This window comes from Bubalus bubalis, chromosome 21 (genome assembly GCF_019923935.1).
Source record: "Bubalus bubalis isolate 160015118507 breed Murrah chromosome 21, NDDB_SH_1, whole genome shotgun sequence".
Classification (NCBI taxonomy): Eukaryota; Metazoa; Chordata; class Mammalia; order Artiodactyla; family Bovidae; genus Bubalus; species Bubalus bubalis.
The window spans coordinates 57,455,771-57,477,758 of record NC_059177.1 but is presented as its reverse complement, the minus strand read 5'-3'; the positions used below and the strand labels follow the sequence as shown (position 1 = coordinate 57,477,758).

Genomic DNA, 21,988 nt, shown 5'->3' with positions numbered 1-21,988 from the left:
CTTCCTCTCCCACAGTGGAGAAAATAACTTTAAGGACTGAATTGTAACTTTCTCTTCCTGTCCTTTCCCTGAAGACCCAGACTTCAGGCTGGATTTGTCAGCAGGGAAGAAAGTGAATGGTACTGTGGGAACTCTGGCCACTTAGCTGTTCATTTCATTCTGATCGGTATGGAGACACCAGTTCATCTGGATTTACATGTGAGCTGAGATAGAGTAGACATATTCTGTAATATTTGATACTGAGGAATCTGTAATCCTAAGGAATCTGTAATCTTGTCTCTCATGCCCACTCCGATGACTTACTCAAATTTAAAGGCTCCATTTCTTTCCTTTTGCCAGTGCTGGCTGGCAGATGTCTTTGTTCCAAGCATTCAGCTTCCAAGTCAGTTGATGGAGCATCTGTTAGGAAGAATTTCAGCCTGCCAAATGGTAGCACAGAAGGGGACATTGGGGGACGAAGTGATCTGGTCTCCAGGAGGACCCTGACACTGGTGGAGAATTTAGGGTATCATTTGAAATGATCAGGAAGACCAGGGAGGACTTTGTAGTCCAGAAAAGTAGATGTTCATGTCACTTGCAGAGTAGGCATTCAGTAAGCGTTTATAGTGACGGGCACACGTGGAGGCTGCTGGGCCTCGTCAGCGAGCAAGATGCATCTTAGCCATCAGAGTCAGTTTTTCAGCTCCGCCCGCTCTTCTGGTGCTGCGGATCTAGGCCCTCACCTCACTTGAGAGCCGACTCATCCCAGCCTGAGTGGGATGGACTTGGGCTGGAGTGAGGGGCTGCTAGATCCCTTTGTCTTTGCTAACAACAGGTGGGTTAGCAGTGCTCCAGAAGGACCTCCTGTGCCTGGGTACATCTGTGTGCTCTCCCAGTGTCCTCTTCACAGCTGCAGACAAGCAGTAGAAGTTGGCCACCAGGCCCACCGGGCTGTTACAGCTTCCTCCCTCGCCAGTGAGTCCTGTAAGAAGCACTGGAGCAGATCTTCCAAGGGCCTGCAGGAGCCCGTGGTCTCCGATCCACAGCACGGCGGTATTGCTGTGAGGGCCCCGTTGTCATTACAGAGTGCAAGCTGGAGCACAGGGTCGGTGACTCGTCACGCGCTATCCAAGTGGCAGATGGCGTAGGTGGTGTTCCAGACTCCTGCTTTCTCCAGCACCCTCTGCTCTCTGTTTAACCCCAGTATTGAGCAGTATTAAAATCCCAAATTCTTACCAACTTAACCTCTGAAGTCCAGATCAAGGGCAGAGTTGCAAGACCTACAAAAGGTCATTTTGTCAGGCAAATACATCTAGGAAAAATAATTCATGAAAACCAACTGACCAAGCTTCCTTTTTTGCGGAAATTGTCAAACTTATCCTAAAATTTGTATGAAATTACAAGAGACCCAGAATATCTAAAACAATTTCGAAGAAGGACAAAGTTGGGGGACTTACTTCTTTATTTCAAGACTTACTACAAAGCTACCAGGATTGAAATAGTGTGGTTCTGATGTATTAATAAACAATGAGACAGGATTGAGAGTTCAGAAATAAACCCCATACATCTGTGGTCACTTGATTTTTGACAGTGGTGCCAAGACCATCCAGTAGGGAAAGAATAGATCTCAACATGATTCTGAGACAGTTGACTCTCCACCTCCAAAAGAATGGACTTGGATACTTAACTCACGCCATGTACAAAACCACCTCAAAGTGGACCAAAGACTTCAGCATTTCTGTAAAACCAGCTGAAACAGCTTGTAGGACAAATGGAGAGGAGACAGAAATTGGAATACTAAAAGAAAAAACAGAATTGTTAGGTATCCTAGGGTCATAAGGGAAAATAGAAGAAAACAGAGGAAGGTAAATTCTAGGCAAATATGAGGGAGCTGGGAAGAGCGTGTATGAGGCAGAGGGAGGTGCGGAAGGTAGTGCACATAGGGAGAGCAGAGGGCCTGGAGAGGCAGGCTGTAGAGAAGGGTGGCAAGACAGGTCGGGCAGCAGGAAGCCCACAGTACAGGAGGCAGCGGGCTTCCCTGGTGGCTCTGACAGGAAAGAGTCTGCCTGCAATGCAGGAGATGTGGGTTTGATCCCTGGGTCAGGAAGATCCCCTGGAGGAGGGCATGGTAACCCACTGCAGTACTCTTGCCTGGGGAATTCCATGGACAGAGGAGCCTGGCGGGGTACAGTCCATGGGGTCACAAAGAGACACGACTGAGCAGGTGACAGTTTCACTTTTATGGGAGGCAGTGGTCGTGGGAAGGGCACCCAAATAACCTCTTGTCCTTACCCAGGGCACCCACGGTGGAAAGCAGACCAGTCTATGCACATTGGCTCATGGTCACTGTCAGCTAATAACTGTAAGTTGGATTTTCTCTAGGATTTAAAAATGTATAAGCCTCGTTCGAATTCCCCTTTCACAGCATTCAAACTAGTTGAGTGTCTTGTGCCTAGTTTTTGACATCCTGTTCCATTTCAGACCCAGAGTCCTTGAGCGTTAACACAGTTCAGTTTTACTGGTTCTCTTGGGCCTGTTACGCAGGAGTGTGTCCAGCAGATGGCACTGGAATTCTTAGACGGCAGACCCGTGCTCTGAAGCAGCATTGCCCAGTAGAAATGAGGTGTAAGCCCTGTGTGTCAGTTTGGTTTCTAGGAGCCACATTTAAAAAGCGAATTCTTTCTGTGGTATAAAACCATCCCTCTGTGTCTGCGGGGGGATCCACCAGAGTCTGTAGCCGCTCGAGTTCCACAGTCCGCCCTCTACATGCAGTTCATACCCGCACATGCAGCCAGTGTGGAGCGTGTGGTGCTGTGGCGGTAGTGAAGGGTCCACACACATGGGCCCTCCCAGGTCAAACCCAGGTTGTTCAGGGTCAACTCGATTGAACCCAGAATATCCAAAATATTTCATCATTCCATCAATACACAGAAAGTTCAATGGGACGTTTTGCATTTCTTTTCACACCATGTCTTCAAAACCCATTGTGTGTCCACTTCTAGCACATCTTGATTCAGATGCTCAATTTTCATCAGGAATACTTAATCTCTATTTGGATTTCACAAAATATACATTTGAAAAAGTAGATTCACATACCTAAGTTGATCCAAACACACTTAAAAACATTTAAGAGTTGGCCAGTAACGAAATTGGTTATCAAGCTTTAAATTTCATAAACTTAAAATATAGTTCCTTGGTCATACTATACCACACTTCAGATGCTCAAAAGACACATGTCTAGTGCTAGTGAATGCACAGCACAGCTTGGATCTGTTTTTACATGTTTTGTGGTTTAACTATATATAAATCTCTTGTTAGTAACTAAGTGATCGGCAAACAGGTCTCTTCCAGCCGTTCATTAAGCACTCACGTTACCCCTTGGCTGTGTTTGACTTGGGAGCCACCACTGCTGAATCTCCGGTCGGAAAGCATGGCCGCGCCTCATTCATGGCGTTGTGGAGCTAAGCAAAATGTCTTGGATTAGAAATTGCTTTGAATTATTTGTTTTCATTGTAATCTTTTCTCCAGGCCTTTGTGTGTTTTAATACAGTTCGTTTGAATTGGCTAAATAAATCCTTTTGTTTGCTTGCAAAAGTCCCAAAGGAGAAACTTTAAATCCATATACATGAGATTCCTGCTGTGTTTAGCTGTGCATTTGCCAAAGACTTGTGGAATAATTTATTTCCTCTTAAAGCCATAGTGCAGCCTGGGAGATGGCTCTCAGCTGACCTTGTTGTGACATACAGATGAGGCAGTAGAATTTAGAATCTGGAATGGGCGAGGGTACTGGTCTTTACAGTTAATACAACACAGAGCAGCCACGCCATATGTGTTTAATTTCTTTTCAGCCAGTAAATTGAACTAAGTCAGTTATATGTCAGGCAGTTCCTGTAAGAAACTATATGGCTAAGGTAAGTGGTGACCAGTGACTCGGTTAACCTGCTGAAAACCTTGAGAGGGAACGGAACTCCCCTGGTCCCGGCACCTGCCCTGCTGGCTGGTTGGTGGTGAGGTGTTTGCTGCTGTGGGTCTGGACGTTAGCTTAACACACACAGAGCAAGTGTGTGGGCAGAGTGGGGAGAACGATGGGGTGGTGTAGCTTCTTGTCTAGGAAGACCGGGAAACCAGGACAGTCAGATGAAGCAGGCTGTTTAGTGAAGACCTGTCACCCAGACCTAGTGTTGATCTTCTGTTACTGTTTCTCAGTAGATCTCAGGTGTTTGTGTAACTGTGCCCAGTAAGTATCCATCTCTCCAGTGACAGGAGTGTCCACAAATATTTTTTTCTACTGTCCGTTTCAACAGCATCTTCCCCACTACATTTCTAACTGCCATGCTCTCTCCAATCCTAAGCTCACCTGCTCAGTGGTGGTTTTGCTTGATTGTAACTTTTTTTCTGGGGTACGATGTGTTCTGTTTCTATCCAGTCATATTCCCTGAGCTTGAACACGGGCCTAGCTCCTGACCCCTCACTCCCCACACCATTCTTCTCTCACAGGCAGTCCCAGTTGTTCAGGGTCAGTATGGAAACCAGGAAACACACGAGTGGGCGCTGCTCCCCCTGGTCTCCTAGGTCACAAGCCCATCTGAGAACATGCTGCCATCTTCACAGGACCCTTGCTTACTGTTTTCTTTCCTGAAGTGTCATCTTTATCTTCAGACAGAAAGACTTTGTGTCTCTGCTTCCCATTATGGTCAGCATATGTCTTTATGGGATGTGTTATCATGTAGGCCTACCATCCACATATGTGTATTTTTAACATTATTTCTCAGAACTGAACTCAGTTATTTTTTTGCTGGCTAATGGTTCAAATGAATCCATGTTGTCATTAAACACTTCCTCAGTTGTTGGCTGTCTGCAGTATTTCGCTGTGAGGAATGAAGTGGCTATAGGCATCTTTTTGTTTGGCTTAACTACATGTATACAGCTGCCGTCCCTCCTTTTAAAACTGTTGTCTTGGGCATTTCACAATTGAAATCACGGGGTCAAAGGGTAGATCATTTTTATGTCTCTGGATGAGTCTTTCTGGGAGACTCATCTTCAAGGGCCCTTTGGTGCCCCAGTAAATACCACTGGTGGGGGATGGAGGTGGTTTTCAAGTGAACTCCATTTGATGACAAGTGGTGACTGCAAGGTTCTAGTCTCACAAGTAAACCTTGCCGGGCTCCAGGCGGTTAAGCTTGAGCATATGCATGTGGCCCCACTCTGCTTCCTCTCACATCCACTTCTCTCCATAGCTCAGCCCCTCTTCCTCTCATCTGCTGGAGAGTTCATACATCTGACCAGAATGTTCTTTATATATTGAATGGAGAGGACAGCGTCTGTTGATGTTCCTGTTTCCACTTGTGCCTCTTTCCTCTTGCCTGTCCCAGCCTGAAGCTGCATTTACTCACTGATGGTGGTCACATGGTTACATCTGGACTGCTCACCATCCTTATCAAAAGTGTTCTGGTTAAAACTAAAGAGAGGCAGAAACTAGACAAAAGAGCAAAGAAAGCCAGGACCAGGTCACCTGAGGGGGCTGAGTTTAATTTTGACTTTAAATATACAGCTGGATACAACTTCTACCCCAGAATGTATTCTTAACAAGAGGGAAATATGCCCTTTGCTCTCTTCATATCCATGCCCGAACTTCCCCCTCAGCTTCCTTCTTGGTCGGGTGCCCTTGGTTTCCCCAGAGCCTGTTCAGGACTTACCCACTTTTCATCCTTGTCCTGCTGCTCCATGGTATACCCCTGGGAGTTCGCTGGGTCTGTGCCTTCTGGGGTACTCTTTGAGGTGCAGGGGCTGGGAGTTGCTTTCTGACGCAGAAGTCGGGGTGCAGTGGGTACAGCGCTCCTCCTCGGCCGATCCCACTGCAGTTACGTGTCTCATTCCTCCCCAGCACACTGCCGGCCCCCTGGGGGGAGTGCCCTCTGTACAGATGCCACTTCTGCTTGCAGTCCTTCCGTGGTTTCCCATCGCATGCACGATGAAGTCCACGTTCAGCAGGTTATACCAGCTCCTCTCAGCAGGCTGCTGCCCACCCCCAACCCTGCCGATCACCTGTGGCATCCTTGAGTTACATGTGGTTCCCCAAACTTGCCAGGTTATTAGAGCCTCCAGCCTGAACCAGGGCTGTTCCCATCACTTGGAGTGCTCTTCCTGTCCTTGCTCACTAGTCAGCTTCAACTTGTGGACCAGTTTCTGTCATTTCCATCATACAGCCTTCAACCGCTTCAAATAATCGTCTTTTTCTACTTAACATTCACTGAGCACTTTGCTGGACATTGTGCCAACCCTTAACACATGCGACCTCATTTAATCCTCATTGTCTTGGGAAGCAGGGTCTAGAGTCCACAGGTTTAGGTTTGAGGTCATCGGGACTGAGCTGTTAGCTACCCGGTGACACTGCCTTTTCTGGGTTTCCCTTCTGCCTGGCAGAGAGCACTCTGATTTGCCATGTGTGTGCCCCTCATCTCTGTACTTCCCCTGGCCTGGGACAGAGGAGACAGGCAGCAAAACTTCGAAGATGCTGGAATGAAGATGGTCTTTTTTCGTGTCCGTTATAAACTTCTTCCATGCTCTTTCATTTCTTTGTGGGAGTCATTCATTGCAGCTTTGTGTACAGCTGTCTATGTGGGTCTCTTAGGCTGTCTGTTGGACTTTGATGCCATAAATGTTTTTCACCTTCTGTCGTGTGGCAGCTCACTTGGTGTCTTACTGAGAGTCATGGAGACTGTAAAAGGGGAGGAAGATATGGTGCCTGCCATGGTTTGCAGAGACCACATGGGATGCAACTAGCAGTCAAAGACAACACATCTGAGTACTTGTCCTAAGGATGATTATATAACATGCAAATTCTTTGGCATGGCATATAAGGCCCTTCAAGATCTGATTCTAGATATCTTTTCAGCTTTGTCTGCTGCATCCCTGTAGAGCCCCAAGCCCCAACCATCCTGAGGTGTTTTGTGGTTCCCTGAACCCTCCATGCTTTAAATGTCTCTGTTCTTTGTACATACTCTTCTTTACCAAGAATGCCTTCTCTTCCCTACCTGCCTGGTGGCTTCTTGCTTGTCTTCTATGACAACCTTCAGTGCAGCTTCCTTTAGACTTTTGTCTTTGGGTTTTCATGGCCTTTGTCTTTTTTTAGGCTGTGTGACCCTGATGATACAGATTTTGCAAGTCTCTCCTGCTTGATGAATGCTGAGGGCAAGGCCTATGTCTCAGTGATGGAGAAATGAACAAGTGATAGTGAAAATAAGATACGTGGGAAGGAGGGAGTGATGCTGTTCCCGCACAGCTGGCTGGCTGGCAGGAGTCACATTTGGCTGCAGGAATAGAGATCTGAGTAAAGGGGCTTAAAGAGATCAGGGGTTCATTCCCTTATGTGACACAGGTTTGGAGGCAGGTGGTTAAGCGCTGGTGTGGGGGCGCCATGATGTCAGCAGGAGTCCTACCCAGCAGCTCCACATGCCTTTCACAGGCCAGAGTGGAGTCATGTGGTCCCCTCCAGCTGAATTCTGAAGACAGAAATATATGGTAACAAATGGAAGTTATCTCTGCGTTTAATTTAAAATGACATTTCTTAAAAAAAAAGTTTTTCAATCTGAAAAGGCTTTTCCCCAAAGAAGATACAGAAGTGGCCAATAAACACACAAAAAGATGCTCAGCATTATTAGTCACTACAGTTCAGTTCATTCATTCACTCAGTCGTGTCCGACTCTTTGCGACCCCATGAACTGCAGCACGCCAGGCCTCCCTGTCCATCACCAACTCCTGGAGTTCACTCAAACTCACATCCATTGAGTCGGTGATGCCATCCAGCCATCTCATCCTCTGTCGTCCCCTTCTCCTCCTGCCCCCAATCCCTCCCAGCATCAGAGTCTTTTCTGATGAGTCAACTCTTCGCATGAGGTGGCCAAAATACTGGAGTTTCAGCTTTAGCATCATTCCTTCCAAAGAAATCCCAGGGCTGATCTCCTTCAGAATGGACTGGTTGGATCTCCTTGCAGTCCAAGGGACTCTCAAGCATCTTCTCCAACACCACAGTTCAAAAGCATCAATTCTTCAGTGCTCAGCCTTCTTCACAGTCCAACTCTCATATCCATACATGACCACTGGAAAAACTATAGCCTTGACTAGATGGACCTTTGTTGGCAAAGTAATGTCTCTGCTTTTCAATATGCTATCTAGGCTGGTCATAACTTTCCTTCCAAGGAGTAAGTGTCTTTTAACTTTATGGCTGCAGTCACCATCTGCCATGATTTTGGAGCCCAAAAAAATAAAGTCTGACACTGTTTGCCCATCTATTTCCCATGAAGTGATGGGACCAGATGCCATGATCTTCGTTTTCTGAATGTTGAGCTTTAAGCCAACTTTTTCACTCTCTTCTTTCACTTTCATCAAGAGACTCTTTAGCTCCTCTTCACTTTCTGCCATAAGGGTGGTGTCATCTGCATATCTGAGGTTATTGATATTTCTCCCGGCAATCTTGATTCCAGCTTGTGCTTCCTCCAGCCCAGCGTTTCTCATGATGTACTCTGCATAGAAGTTAAATAAGCAGGGTGACAATATACAGCCTTGACGTACTCCTTTTCCTATTTGGAACCAGTCTGCTGTCTAGGGATGTACAAATGAAAACCACAATAAGATAGCACTTCATACCCTCTAGGATGTTGGAATCAAAACAATATAATAACAAGTGTTGACAAGGACATGGAGAAATTGAAACCCTCATACAATACTGGTTTTGCAAAAAGAACTGTAGAATGGTGCAGCCACTTTGGAAAGCAGCCTGATAGTTCCTGAAAATGTTAAACATTGAGTTACCATATGACCCAGCAGTTCCATTCCTGGCTCTCAACTCAAGAGAGTGAAAGTCTCCATCTGCACAACAACTTGTACCTGAGTGTTCACAGGAGCACTGTTCATAACAGCCAGAAGTGGGAACAACGAAAGTGTCGTCAAACACTGAATGGATCAACAAATTGTGGTCTCTCCATATAATGAGGTACATGAGTTGAAGGACTGACACTTCCATAACATGGATCAACCTCAGAAACGTGATTGTAAATGAAAGGAGCAAGTTAACAAAAGACCGCATAGTGTATGATTCCATCCATGTGAAATGTCCGGAACAGGCAGATATGTAGACACAGGCAGCACATTAGTGGTTCCCTGGGGTGAGGAGGAATGAATGGAGTGAGTGCTAATGGGTTTCTTTTGGGGGTGATGAAAATGTTCTAAAATTAGTGGTGATTGTTGCACAACAGCGCCTATACTAAAAACCATTGTACACTTTGAAAAGAGTGAATTGTATGGTATGTGAATTGTATCTCAATAAAACTTTTAAAAGCCAGAGTTGATCTGTTTGTAAGGCATGTCTTCCAAATTAATGTCACAAGAAAGGAACTGTTAGGGGGTGGGATGAGGTTCCTCAAACCAGTGAACATTTCACAGATTGTATTCATCTTCTCTTCATTTGAGTCCTGGCTTTAAAACAGATCTGCCCTGCCTGCTAGGGTCAGATCCCTCTGGCTAGTTGCCCAGATGACCACAATTCTGAGTGGTCTCTTTGTTTTGTAGACTTATCAGTTCAAAAACGAACCTATTTTTCTGAGTCTCCAAAGCTGAGGAATGGAGCTGCCAGAGGGTCAGCAAATAGATGTAGAAAGCCACTTTATCTGCAGACCAGCAGAATGTCAGAAGGGTTTGCTCTATGGCACCCTTGTTCCTTGGAGATTTTCTTGCTGACGGATGGGCAGGCAGCTGGAAGGCTGTGGGGGAGTCATGTTTAGAAAGGTCTCTATGCCAAGAGTCTGCAGACAGACAACTCCCGACCGAGAGCTCTGTCTGCATAAGCCTCCAGTTCCTCCATTGGTGAAATGGGAGTGATAATAGCCTTATCAAACCAGGGCAGCGTACTGTGAACACTGAGGGCTTGCACCAGGGGTGCGGTTCTGGAACGGCAACCTCAGGCTGGCTCCAGAGGACACAGAGCGAGGAGTGGAAGGGTGTATCTGTCTGGCAGGAGATGAGGGCGTGGACGTGGTGGGGAGTGCATGTTGGGAGGCACAGTGGCAGAAATGATGAGAAGGCTTCAGTAGGATTAAAAAGCTCATCCTCCTCACTCTCTTCCCTCTGCCCTTGGAGGTACAGGTTGAATCCAGGCCCATCCTTGCCTCGCAGCTGGGAGTTTTCATGTCACCTTCCCTCAGCGGGGACCAATGAAACATTTTTTATTTTTGCAGGTTTTTATTGAGAGACCAAAAGAAGAACTTCCATCCTCAGATCTCTGACTCCTAGAGGTGCCCTGAAACCTTTTCCCTTCCCCTTCCTTTCCCTTCCTCTAGCCCAGGGTCCACGTGGGGAATTTGCTTCTCCCCAGGCCCTTCCCCTCGTGACTCACTAAGTTGGTCTCTGACGCGTCCCCGGGAAGGGAAGCAGGGTGGGGTGGCATCCGTTTGCCAGGGAGAGTGACCGGTGATACGTCTACCCTCCCACATAGGATGCACCGGCTCGATGACCTATAAGGGCCGTTTCAGCACATCCGTCTGTCCCGAGACCTGGCCTTAGGCGAGAACGTAGGCTCTCATTCAGCCCTCAGGCTGTCTAGCTGCTTACAGCTGAAGGTCCCTCTTGTCTAGAATGGACAGCATCACCTAGCAGTATGCGTGCTGAAGTACCATGAATGACATCAAGAGTAACCGAGAACTGTACCTGCAGTACACCGCCACTGCCCCCAAGCTGCTGGCCCACATCTCCAGGCTGCTCGTCGGCTGCCGGAACGCAGGCATTTCTGTACCCAAGGGCATCAGGAACATCTTTGAATTCACCTGGGAGGAGCTGGTCACCGACCCCATGGTCCCCACCCCCTCTGACATCTTGGGCCTGGAGATCAGCATTGGCGCCCCGCCCGTGGTGCTTATGGAATCAGCCCCCGTGCAGACCCCTGTCCAGAAGAAGCTGCCCCCACCAGCGCTCCCACTGCCGATGCTGCCCGCTTCCACCGGGCTGGCCAAATTCACGCACGCTCCCACCCACGGCCGCCGCAGGCAGTCCAGCCAGGAGATCCTGCACAGGTTCCAGCGGCAGTCCATCCACCTGCTGACCGAGCTCCTCAGCCTGAAGATGAAGGCCATGCTGGAGTCTGTGTCTGGTAAGTTGGCCAAGGTTGGCTCTGTGAAGCGTGGCTCATTTTTCTGGGCCCAGAGGGTCTGGCCTGGGCAGCTGTGTGTGTCCACCATACCCTCCCCAGCCAGGTCTACAAGGACGTGCTGTGGAGAAATGGCAGCCAAGGGTCTGCTTTGCCACTCAACTACTTCCTGAGACCACCCCCAGGAATCATCCGTCCCCCTCCCGCTCCATCCCCCACGTTGTCCTTCCGTCCCTCCAGCTTTGCCAAGCCCAGGTTGAGAGGTTGACGGTGAGCAGTGTGAGGTCTGAGGTATTGAAGGGCCCAGTTTGTGGAAATGATGCAGTGGTAGACAGAGGCCGCACCCAGAAGGAGGGGGCTAGTTGGGAGGGCTGATTGGTAGCCAGAACCAGGAGAGTCTTGAGAACAGGGGTCTGTCCACGATAAGGGTCTCTCATCCCACTATCGGGGACCTGGGAACTCATCACTGATGAAGCCTTCTAGGTTCTGTTATTTTTAATACCAGTGACATCAGCTTAGATAGCATCACCAATTCAATGGACATGAGTTTGAGCAAACTCCGGGAAACAGTGCAGGACAGGGAAGCCTGGCATGCTGCAGTCCATGGAGCGGCAAAGAGTCAGACACAACTTAGCAACTGAACAACCGCAACAAAAGCATCAGTCTCCAGGCCTGTGGGTGGGGGGAGAGAAGGGGAGAGGGCAGAGAGCTAGGGACCACCTGGAGACCTTCGGAGCTCAAGGCCCTCTCATTAGGAGCCCCCTCACACCTCCTCACCCTGGGAATAGATCTTCACTCCCCCTTACTTCCAGGGCCACTTAGGGAAGCACTTTCTAGAAGCACTTTCCCCACACTGGAGAAAAGTGAGTAGTTGCCTTTGATGACTTTCTTAGTAGGTGCCAACCCCTTGGACATTACAAAGCGCTTCGTGGAGGCCAGCCAGCTTCTGCACCTCAATGCCAAAGAGATGGCTTTTGACTTCCTGATTGGCACCATCGGGAGAAATTCTGGCAGTGCCGGACAGATGGGGAAAGGTGGGTACCTGAGTTTCAGCTCTTAGGTGAAAGGTCAGACGGTACCAACAAGAGTGCAGTGGAAAGGTCAAGTCCTCAGCTTAAATGTTTGACGTTTCCAAGACTTGAGGTGGATGCGAAGCAGCAGGGATTCTCACATGCTGCCGGTGAGTGTGCGTGTTGGTGCAGTTCCCGTGGAGAGCAGGGTGGTGGTGTCTGTGAGGGGGGAGGTGCTCTAGCATCTTACGCCCAGCAGTTTCTCTGCTGAGGCATTTCCTAGAGCCCTGCTTCTTCCACGCTCTGCGGTGAAGGACCACTTTGTAAAATTTCCAGTCCCTTGTGGATCACCCCATTTCCAAATGTGATATTGTCACAGGAACACCAGATTGGTACATAGACTTCTAAATGTGTATTCTCGGTTCCTGTATTCACCTGGTCATGACCTGGTGTGGATTCATACCAGGCCACACTTGAGAATTGCACTGCCCTAGAGAAACACACACACATGTTATAAGAAGTCATATCACAATGTCTATTGCAGAATTGTTTGGGATGGAAAAAAAAAAAGGAAACAACCTAAATGTTAATCAACAAGAGAAAAATTACAGTCTTTAGATGATGGGACATAATGAGAAGTGGAAATTAATCAAGCACTGAAGCACACACATCAACATAGATAAACAAAAAATGGTGTTAAGCAAAAAAAAAAAGGTATAGAAGATACATTTGGTATGCTGCTGCTGCTGCTGCTAAGTCGCTTCAGTTATGTCTGATTCTGTGCGACCCCATAGACGGCAGCCCACCAGGCTCCTCCATCCCTGGGATTCTCCAGGCAAGAGTACTGGAGTGGGGTGCCATTGCCTTCTCTGACATTTGGTATAATGCCATTTAAATAAAGTGTAAAATAACAAAATTATAGCATACTGCTTTTGAGTACATTATACAAAGTGAATGGGAATAATCAGAGGGCCTGAAATAATAGATACAGAGCTAGAGCACATGATCTCTGCCAGTGGGAAGGGGAACAGCTATGATTTAAAAGACAGTAGTTCAGTCGCATCTGTACTGTTGTATCTCTTAAGCTTGGTGGATATAGAGGTATTCATTTCAAATGCCCGAAAGTCCTCGCTATTAGGAACCTTGATGGGGAAGCATAATAAATTTATAACCCATAGCCATTTGCCCTAACCTATAAAATCCATCCCCTTTTCAGTGTCTGTCCCTGTCCGCTGACTGTTTGTCAGGCTTCCCTTGATGGTCAGAGGCTAAACATCTGACGTGAACACACAGGGCACAGGGCAAATAAATTACACAGTAAAACTGCAAGGCTTGGGGGGAAATGTGGGATTTCATGAACTCCCTGAGAATGATTTTAGAGAGCTGCTGCGTGTCCACGTGAAGCCACCAGTGAGTGATGCGGAAAAGCAAAACTAGTTGTTGCCAAGGGCAGGAGAGTTGACCAGGGCGACCACTCCATGCAGAAAGGATGACTTGGGTATCAAACGGTTAACAATACAAACAAATTTGGACCTTTTTGCTAAAGGCAGATGTGAAGGGACTCATGTTTTATTGCTGTCATAAAACCATTCAGGAAAAAAAAATCACACCATCTGAAAAAACCGACAGTTTTTATTTCTTATAAGAATTAGGCGTGTGCTTACAATATCAGTAGACTTACTGTAAATATGAGCTAGAGAAGGTTATTTTGATAAACTTTGGTTTCCTTTCCTAAGGTAAAGTCCTGATCAAGCATACCCCAATGGTTTACCATGAAGTAGCTTCCCAGGAGGCACAGTGGTAAAGAATCTACCTGCCACTGTAAGAGACACAAGAGATGTGGGTTTGATGCCTGGGTGGGGAAGATTCCCTGGAGGAGGAAATGAAAACCCACTCCAACGTTCTTGCCTGGGAAATTATGAACAGAGGAGCCTGGCAGGCTACAGTTCATGGGGCCTCAAAGAGTCAGCACAACTGAGTGTGCACACACATGGGTTTCTTTCTGTTTTAAGAGAATGCACTCGCCCCTTGTGTTCAGGGTCAGCTCTGCTCTGATAACAACAGGCCCTCTGATTATGCCCTGTTTATGCAGAAGGTTGCCAGCAGGCATGGAGTTCTGCACCCTGCAGTCCACATGGGGCTTGGAGCTCCACTCCATTGGAGCTCTACTTTGTTTGGGAGACAGCCGCCTGGCTGTCTGTCATGTGGGTAGGCGAGTCCTTTGGAGAGGAATGGGTAGCCTGGCCCAGCCACCCACCCTCAAACCTGCGAGCTATGCTCTCCTTCCTGAATGTTGTGTTCCCTGACCCTGAAAACGAAGCAGTCGTCCCTATAGCTCTCCACCTCATAGGGTGTTTAAGCATCTTTCAGGGCCACAGGCTTTCACGTGTGACACAGTGGCTTCCCTCATGGCTTGTGGTTAACCTGGTGGAGGAGACTTTGCAGAGAGTCTGTTGGTGATGTGTGTCTGTCTGCATCAGAGGAGCGCTGAGCAAGCCTCTCCTGCATCACGCTCCCCCAGGAAATCTCTCTTACTTGTTGGCACGTCTATTCCTGATGCTCCTTCAAATAAACCTAGAGTTTGAAAAGCAAATCTGAATGGCAAAATATAAATGAGGGAGCAATCTGTTTCCTTTGGGAAAGCATTCATCCTAGGAGGGCTTTAAGAAGAAGATTCCAGTGCCTAGTGATTTGTTTTGGGTGAGTTTTGCTTTTCTGTTCCCTCTGATGGCTGAGGTAGACCCAATATGTAACTGAGCCTGGAGTGGCATTCCTCGAATGCTGTAACTAGAGTATACCCATTGCTAAGGCAGCATTTCCTTAGTAGTAAAATTACTTCCTGTCTTTTCTCCTGTCTAGTCCTGACATGTAGGAAAGAAAACTGGACTGCTCCTTGATTTTTAGTTGATGGCCATATTATGAAATAAAACAGCAAAAAGAAAACATAGTGTTGCCACTTTTATGTAATAGCTATTTTTTACTTTTGCAGTTCCCTTTGTGGTTCTTCTCTCTGTGTGTATTTGTGTATGTATACATATTTTTCGAAGGATACTATAATTTTCCTATTTTTCAGTTTCCTTTACTTAACAGACACAGTGTATCCAACATGAGCACAGCTTTACAGCTGTCATTCTAAGTGAGGGTAGAGTTCTGACGCTCATGGTCCGTGATTAACCGGTGCTTAGGTTTCCAGGCTTCTTGCTGTTAGTACAATATGCATTGTGATATGCAACTTCATGCATATTGGTTCTTATCACTGTTGTGATGGATTAAGTATTAAGATTACTCTCCCAGGAGAGAGGATTTCTGGGCAGAAGGTCTCAGGATGTATATAGTTCTTGTTAAATACTGCTTTCTTGGTGAATTTTCTCTGCACCAGTAGGACTGACTGGTTTTATTCCATCTTTCTCAGTTCTTTTCATGTGGTCCTAATTTCCGGCTTTGGGTTACCAGTGAAGGTGATTGTCTTTGGTTTGTATCATTCAATGTGCAGTCTCTGGGTACAGGTTTTGTCTATTTAGAAGGTCATCTTTGCCATTTTCTTTATGAATTTGAATGAGCTGTGATGAATTGCTTGACATTTCCCAACAATTTCATGCCCAGCATGTGAAATGACTGTATTTGGGGGAAGAATAAGCAAATGATTTAGTGAAGTTTGTGGAAGAGTGGCCAAGATTTTCCACAAGTAAAGGGGTGCTAGATTTTAATTCTTAAGTGGCCTACTATCAAGTGACTTCGTACATGACAGTGTGATTCTGCAAGAGACTGATCTCTTGTTGCAGAAGCATCTGGTTTCTGCGGCTTGGAGGAGGGAAAGAGATAACTCTAAATTCTCTTCTAGCTAGCCCCGTGTTTAGTCCCTTGACCTAGTGTAGCAGTTGTATCTGCATTTATCCTTAGAGTAACGTCACCTTTTGTGCCTGCCTTCTCTTCCCTGCTCTGATGTCATTTCATTCTTGAGAGATACTGGGGGCTAGGCAGAGGGGACACTGTAGAGGAGACTTCTAAAGATTTCTCTTAATCACTCTGAGCCTTTTCCAGCAATAAAAATCTTTTTCTTCCAGAATTTGGTGGTTTTGTAACAACAGGACACTTCAGAATATCTGGCGTACCATATGACTAGGACAGAAAGTTCATTATTGTACTCTTGGTTAAAAAATTAAAATTAAAAAACTGTAATCAGCATCCCTTTCTGTTCCACTCCAGATTCCTTTACGAATATCCCAGCCATGGGCGTGAACTCACCTTATCAGCTTGTCTACGAGGCCTCTACTGGCTGTCTGAGCTTTTCCCTCTCAACCGGAAGGGAATTCAAGAAGAAAACAGGTAACCGTGATCCCCACCCCCATATCTTTGGTGGTGGGGGTGGGGTGGGGAGGTGGATAGAAGATTTCCGGTGGGGCTGATGAGATGGTTTGGTTTTCTGATAGGGAGGGTAGGTAGCTGCCCTGGCTGGAGACCCAGCAGCTGTTAACAGACTGTGTGCCACACAAGGTGACATATCTCAACCCGGCCCCTCCACCTGGAGTCTCATTGTTTGAATGTTTACAAGCCTCCACTTCTGTTAATGCAGTTCCTCTTACCTGGGGCAGCACCCCTGTCAAACCCACATCTTCCACCTACTGCGTTATCCCGTACTCACCATCTCTGCCTAGAGACTTGTGTACTCACTCAGAAGGTAGGGGAACCAATACATGAACAGAGGTATTTGGATACCAGACGTTAGCGTGAGTCCCCAGCTGGGCCAGTTTATGTGGGCAGAAAACAAACATAGAGGCTGCTGCTATTCTATTGCAGAAGACAGAGCAGAAGGAAGAGCTTAAGAGAAAGAACTGGGGGCAGGTGAGACCATAGAGTGTAGCACTGACCATGCAGTCAGAGCTTAGAGGAGGGGTGAGTTGGGGCTGGAGAGGGCAGAGAAGGAACTTTTCTCCCTTTGGATCTTCCAGGGGCCCCCAGGCTGTGCTGGCAGGGTGGTGGGGTAGGGGAGGAACTGTGTTCACAGAAGACATATGGAAAGTTGGGAAGCTCAAAGACTGTCTAGTGATTCCCGCAGACCCTGGAAGTCAGGCTGGAAGTTGAGAAGCTTGGGTTGTATTCCTGAGCCTACCTCGGATGGTCATGAGTTTTGCCTTCCTCCAGGCCTCACTCTTCATATCAAGCTAATCCTCTCACTTTTTCCGTCAGTGAACAGATGTTTGTTGAACAATTGCTACTTGTCAGCCACTCTTCTGAATGCCAGGGCTGCACATGTGGATTCTAAGACGAAGAACACCTTCCTTGCTGGAGCTGACATCCTCAGCTTCTTGTCCCCCCGTTCCTTTACCCATGTTGATGCATTTTCTCCCGCTCTGAGCATCACTTCCAGTGTCCCACTTTATATTCTCCTGGTTTATCCTATCTCCTCCTGAGCTGGCCTTACATCAGTGCAGTTATTTTGAGGGGAAACAGAGTCTCCTCAGGACCCTTACTGAATTCATGATTTTTCTCCCTAATGACTTCAGTTCAAGGGTGATGCCTTGAGTAAGGTTATTTCAAAACAAAAGTTCCATATGTCTGTTGATCTCTTTGTTAGTGTGGCTGTTTTCCTCTGCCACCTGAAGATGTGATCACCCTATGATATTGCGTCACTCTCGCTAGGATGTATGTTCAACAATGCTGCATTTCTTATAGGTTCCTGATGTTGTTCAGAAATTATTCTCACACATGAGTGCTAGGATGGGTGGTTAACCTTCCCTAATAGTTTATAAGTAACCACGTGTCCTAGTTTATCCACTTAAGTCCCATTTTATGCTGTTGTCCTGACATAACTATTAATTATACCCATGTTCACTCTAAAGTGCTCTATCTTAAGGAACATATTGCTGGTGGTCCCATAGCTAAGACTCCACGCTCCCAGGGCTGGAGGCCTGGGTTCAATCCCTAGTCAGGAAACTAGATGCCACACTCTGCAAATAAGCGTTCATATGCCGCAAGGAAAAGATCCTACTAATGCCAAAGAAGCTGAAGTTGAACAGTTCTATGAAGACCTACAAGACCTTCTAGAACTAACAGCAAAAGAAGATGTCCTTTTCATCACAGGGGACTGTAATGCAAAAGTAGGAAGTCAAGAGATACCTGGAGTAACAGGCAAGTTTGGCCTTGGAGTACCAAATGAAGCAGGGCAAACGCTAACAGTGTTTTGCCAAGAGAACGCACTGGTCATAGCAAAGACCCTCTTCCAACAACACAAGAGATGACACTACACATGGACATCACCAGATGGTCAATACTGAAATCAGATTGATTATATTCTTTGCAGCTGAAGATGGAGAAGCTCTATACAGTCAGCAAAAACAAGACTGGGAACTGACTATGACTCAGATCATGAACTCGTTATTGAAAAAAGTAGGGAAAACCACTAGGCCATTCGATATGACCTAAATCAAATCCCTTACGACTATACAGTGGAAGTGACAAATAGATTCAAGTGATTAGATCTCATAGACAGAGTGCCTGAAGAACTATTTGGACAGAGGTTCGTGATGTTGTACAAGAGACAGTGATCAAGATCATCCCCTAGAAAAAGAAATGCAAAAAGGCAAAATGGTTGTCTGAGGAGAACTTACAAATAGCTGAGAAAAGAAGAGAAGTGAAAGGCAAAAGAGAAAAGGAAAGCTATACCCATCTGAATGCAGAGTTCCAAAGAATAGCAAGGAGATATAAGAAAGCCTTCCTCAGTGATCAGTGCAAAGAAATAGAGGAAAACAATAGAATGGGAAAGACTCGAGATCTCTTCAAGAAAATTAGAGATACCAAGGGAATATTTCATACAAAGATGGGCACAATAAAGGACAGAAATGGTATGGACCTAACAAAAGCAGAAGATAATTAAGAAAAGGTGGCAAGAATACACGGAAGAACTCTGCAAAAAAGATCTTCACGACCCAGATAACCATGATGGTGTAATCACTCACCTAGAGCCAGACATCCTGGAATACGAAGTCAGGTGGGCCTTAGGAAGCATCACTAAGTGGAGGTGATGGAATTCCAGTTGAGCTATTTTAAGTCCTAAAAGATGATGCTATGAAAGTGCTGCACTCAATATGCCAGCAAATTTGGAAAACTCAGCAATGGCCACAGGACTGGAAAAGGTCAATTTTCATTCCAATCCCAAAGAAGAGCAATGCCAAAGAATGTTCAGACTACTGTATAATTGCACTCATCTCACATGCTAGCAAAGTAATGCTCAAAATCCTCCAAGCAAGGCTTAACAGTATGTAAATCAAGAATTTCCAGATGTTCAAACTGGATTTAGAAAAGGGAGACGAACCAGAGATCAAATTGCCAACATCCATTGGATCATAAAAAAGCAAGAGAATACCAGAAAAACACCTACTTCTGCTTCACTGACTACACCAAAGCCTTTGACTGTGTGGATCACAACAAACTGTGGAAAATTCTTAAAGGAATGGGAATACCAGACCACCTTCCCTGCCTCCTGAGAAATCTCTGTGCAGGTCAAGAAGCAACAGTTAGAACCGGACATGGAACAATGGACTGGTTCCAATTTGGGAAAAGAGTACGTCAAGGTTGTATATCGTCACCTTGCTTGTTTAAGTTATATGTAGAGTACGTCGTGGGAAATGGTGGGCTGGATGAAGCACAAGCTGGAATCAAGATTGCCAGGATAAATATTAATAACTTCTGATATGCAGATTATACCACCCTTATGGCAGAAAGCAAAGAGGAACTGAGGAGCCTCTTGATGAAAGTGAAAAAGGAGAGTGGAAAAGCTGGCTTTAAAGTCAACATTCAGAAAACCAAGATCATGGCATCTGGTCCCATCACTTCTTGGCAAATAGATGGGGAAACAATGGAAACAATGAGAGACTTTATTTTCTTGGGCTCCAAAATCACTGTAGATGGTGACTGCAGCCATGAAATTAAAAGTCACTTGCTCCTTGGAAGAAAAGCTATGACCAACATAGACAACATATTAAAAAGCAGAGACATTACTTTGCCAACAAAGATCCATCTAGTCAAATTATGGTTTTTCCAGTTGTCATGTGTGGATGTGAGAGTTGAACTGTAAAGAAAGCTGAGCGCTGAAAAATTGATGCTTTTGAACTGTGGTGTTGGGGAAGACTCTTGAGAGTCCCTTGGACTACAAGGAGATCAGACCAGTCAATTCTAAAGGAAATTGTCCTGAATATTCATTGGAAGGACTGATGCTGAAGCTCCAATTCTTTGGCTACCTGATGTGAAGAACTGACTCACTAAAAAAAATACTGATGCTGGGAAAGATTGAAGGCAGGAGGAGAAGGGGACGATAGAGGATGAGATGGTTGGATGGCATTACTGACTCAATGGACATGAGTTTTAGCAGGCTTCAGGCATTGGTGATGGACAGGGAAGCCTGGCATGCTGCAATCCATGGGGTCACAAAGAGTCAGACATGACTGAACGACTGAACTGAACTAACTGAAAATATCTCACAGCCAAATTTAAAAGAAAATTTTTTTTAAAGAACATATTGTAGAGTCATTGTGCTTTTAAGTCACTTTGGGTTTGGAGCCTCTGATACCTGTTCCACGTACTCATGCTGTCACACCTTGCCAGCTGGCCCTCTTTGCCATTCTAGGGTCACACAGACATGAAAGGGAGTTGCACCTACTCTCTGAGCGGACAACAGCTATTTCTGGAGCACAGCCCAGCTTTTCAGGCAGAGAACTCCGGGAAGTCTGTCAACAGTTGTTCCTGGTTGTCATACTTTGGGATCCAAACCAACCAGGGGCAAGCCAGAAATGAGTGCTCAGGTCAGAAGGTGTTCTAGGAGGTTAGCAGCAGGTAGCTGGCCCTCTGGTCTGGTGGCTGGAGGAGTCAGGGAAGGGACTGCAAACCACTGAAGGTTGCAGGTACCAGAGATGGTACCCAGGCACCAACCAGAAACCTCAAGTCTTGGCTAACAGTGAGGGAGACACCATTCTGAAGCTTCCATGGCTCAGGTGGAGCCTAAGCAGTGCCCCTTGCCTGAAGTCTCATTTTGTTTTTGAGACCAAACTGAAGATGATCCTGCATATATCAAAGGGAAGCATATGGCTCCAGCTGAGTGGGCAGCAGAGGCTCAGAAGCACGTAGGATCTGAATAGATGTTTCTGGAAATTCAGCCACGGATGATCCCCTCCACAGTTTTACATCATCATATCCTCACGCCACCTAACACTTAAATGAAATAAGCATAAAATATTGCCACTACAGATTTCAGCATACAGAAGAAAATCCGTGAACTCAAAGACAGGACAATGGAAATTACTGAGTTTGAAGAACAGAAAGAAAAAGATTGAAGAAAAATGAACAGAGTCTTCAAGGCAGTGAAATGAAAGGACACTAGACAGAGCCACAAACTCAGGGAGAAATAAAGATCCATAAAGGTAACACATGGGAAAGTATAAAATTTCAGCGATGAATTCTACGAAACATTCAAGGAAGAACTAATGCCAATCATTCTAAAATTTTTCCCCCAAATTGAAGAGGGATGCTTCCCAACTCATTCCATGAGGCCAGTATTGCCCTGATATCAGAGCCAAAGACACTATAAGAAAACTACAAGAAACCAGTATACCTGATGAACATTGATGTAAAAATCCTTAGCAAAATATTAGCAAACAGAATTTGGCAGCATATTAAAAGGATTATATAACATGATACCAAGCAGGATTTATTCCTGGAAGGCAAGCATGTTTTAACAGATAAAACTCAATCATTGTAATATATCACATTTAACAGAATGAAGGGATAAAAATCCACATGATCTTCTCAGTTGGTGCAGAAAAAGCATTTGACAAAACTTAACTTCTTCTTATGATAAAAAAAAAAAGCA

The 21,988-nt window shown here is 46.0% G+C and overlaps 1 protein-coding gene across 2 annotated transcripts in view; it reads left to right on the top strand.

Annotated features, from left to right (window-relative positions):
- Positions 1 to 112: 112 nt before the first annotated feature.
- The window catches only part of C21H3orf20 (chromosome 21 C3orf20 homolog), a 62,535-nt gene continuing 40,659 nt past the window's right edge, over positions 113 to 21,988 (top strand). For both annotated transcript variants that reach the window (XM_044934323.2, XM_044934322.2), the window contains exons 1-5: positions 113 to 3,890; positions 10,212 to 10,268; positions 10,469 to 11,119; positions 12,010 to 12,150; positions 16,333 to 16,452. In XM_044934323.2, coding sequence (XP_044790258.1) covers positions 10,648 to 11,119; positions 12,010 to 12,150; positions 16,333 to 16,452 — 733 coding nt within the window. In that variant the 5' untranslated portion in view covers positions 113 to 3,890; positions 10,212 to 10,268; positions 10,469 to 10,647. The remainder of the gene's footprint in view (positions 3,891 to 10,211; positions 10,269 to 10,468; positions 11,120 to 12,009; positions 12,151 to 16,332; positions 16,453 to 21,988) is intronic.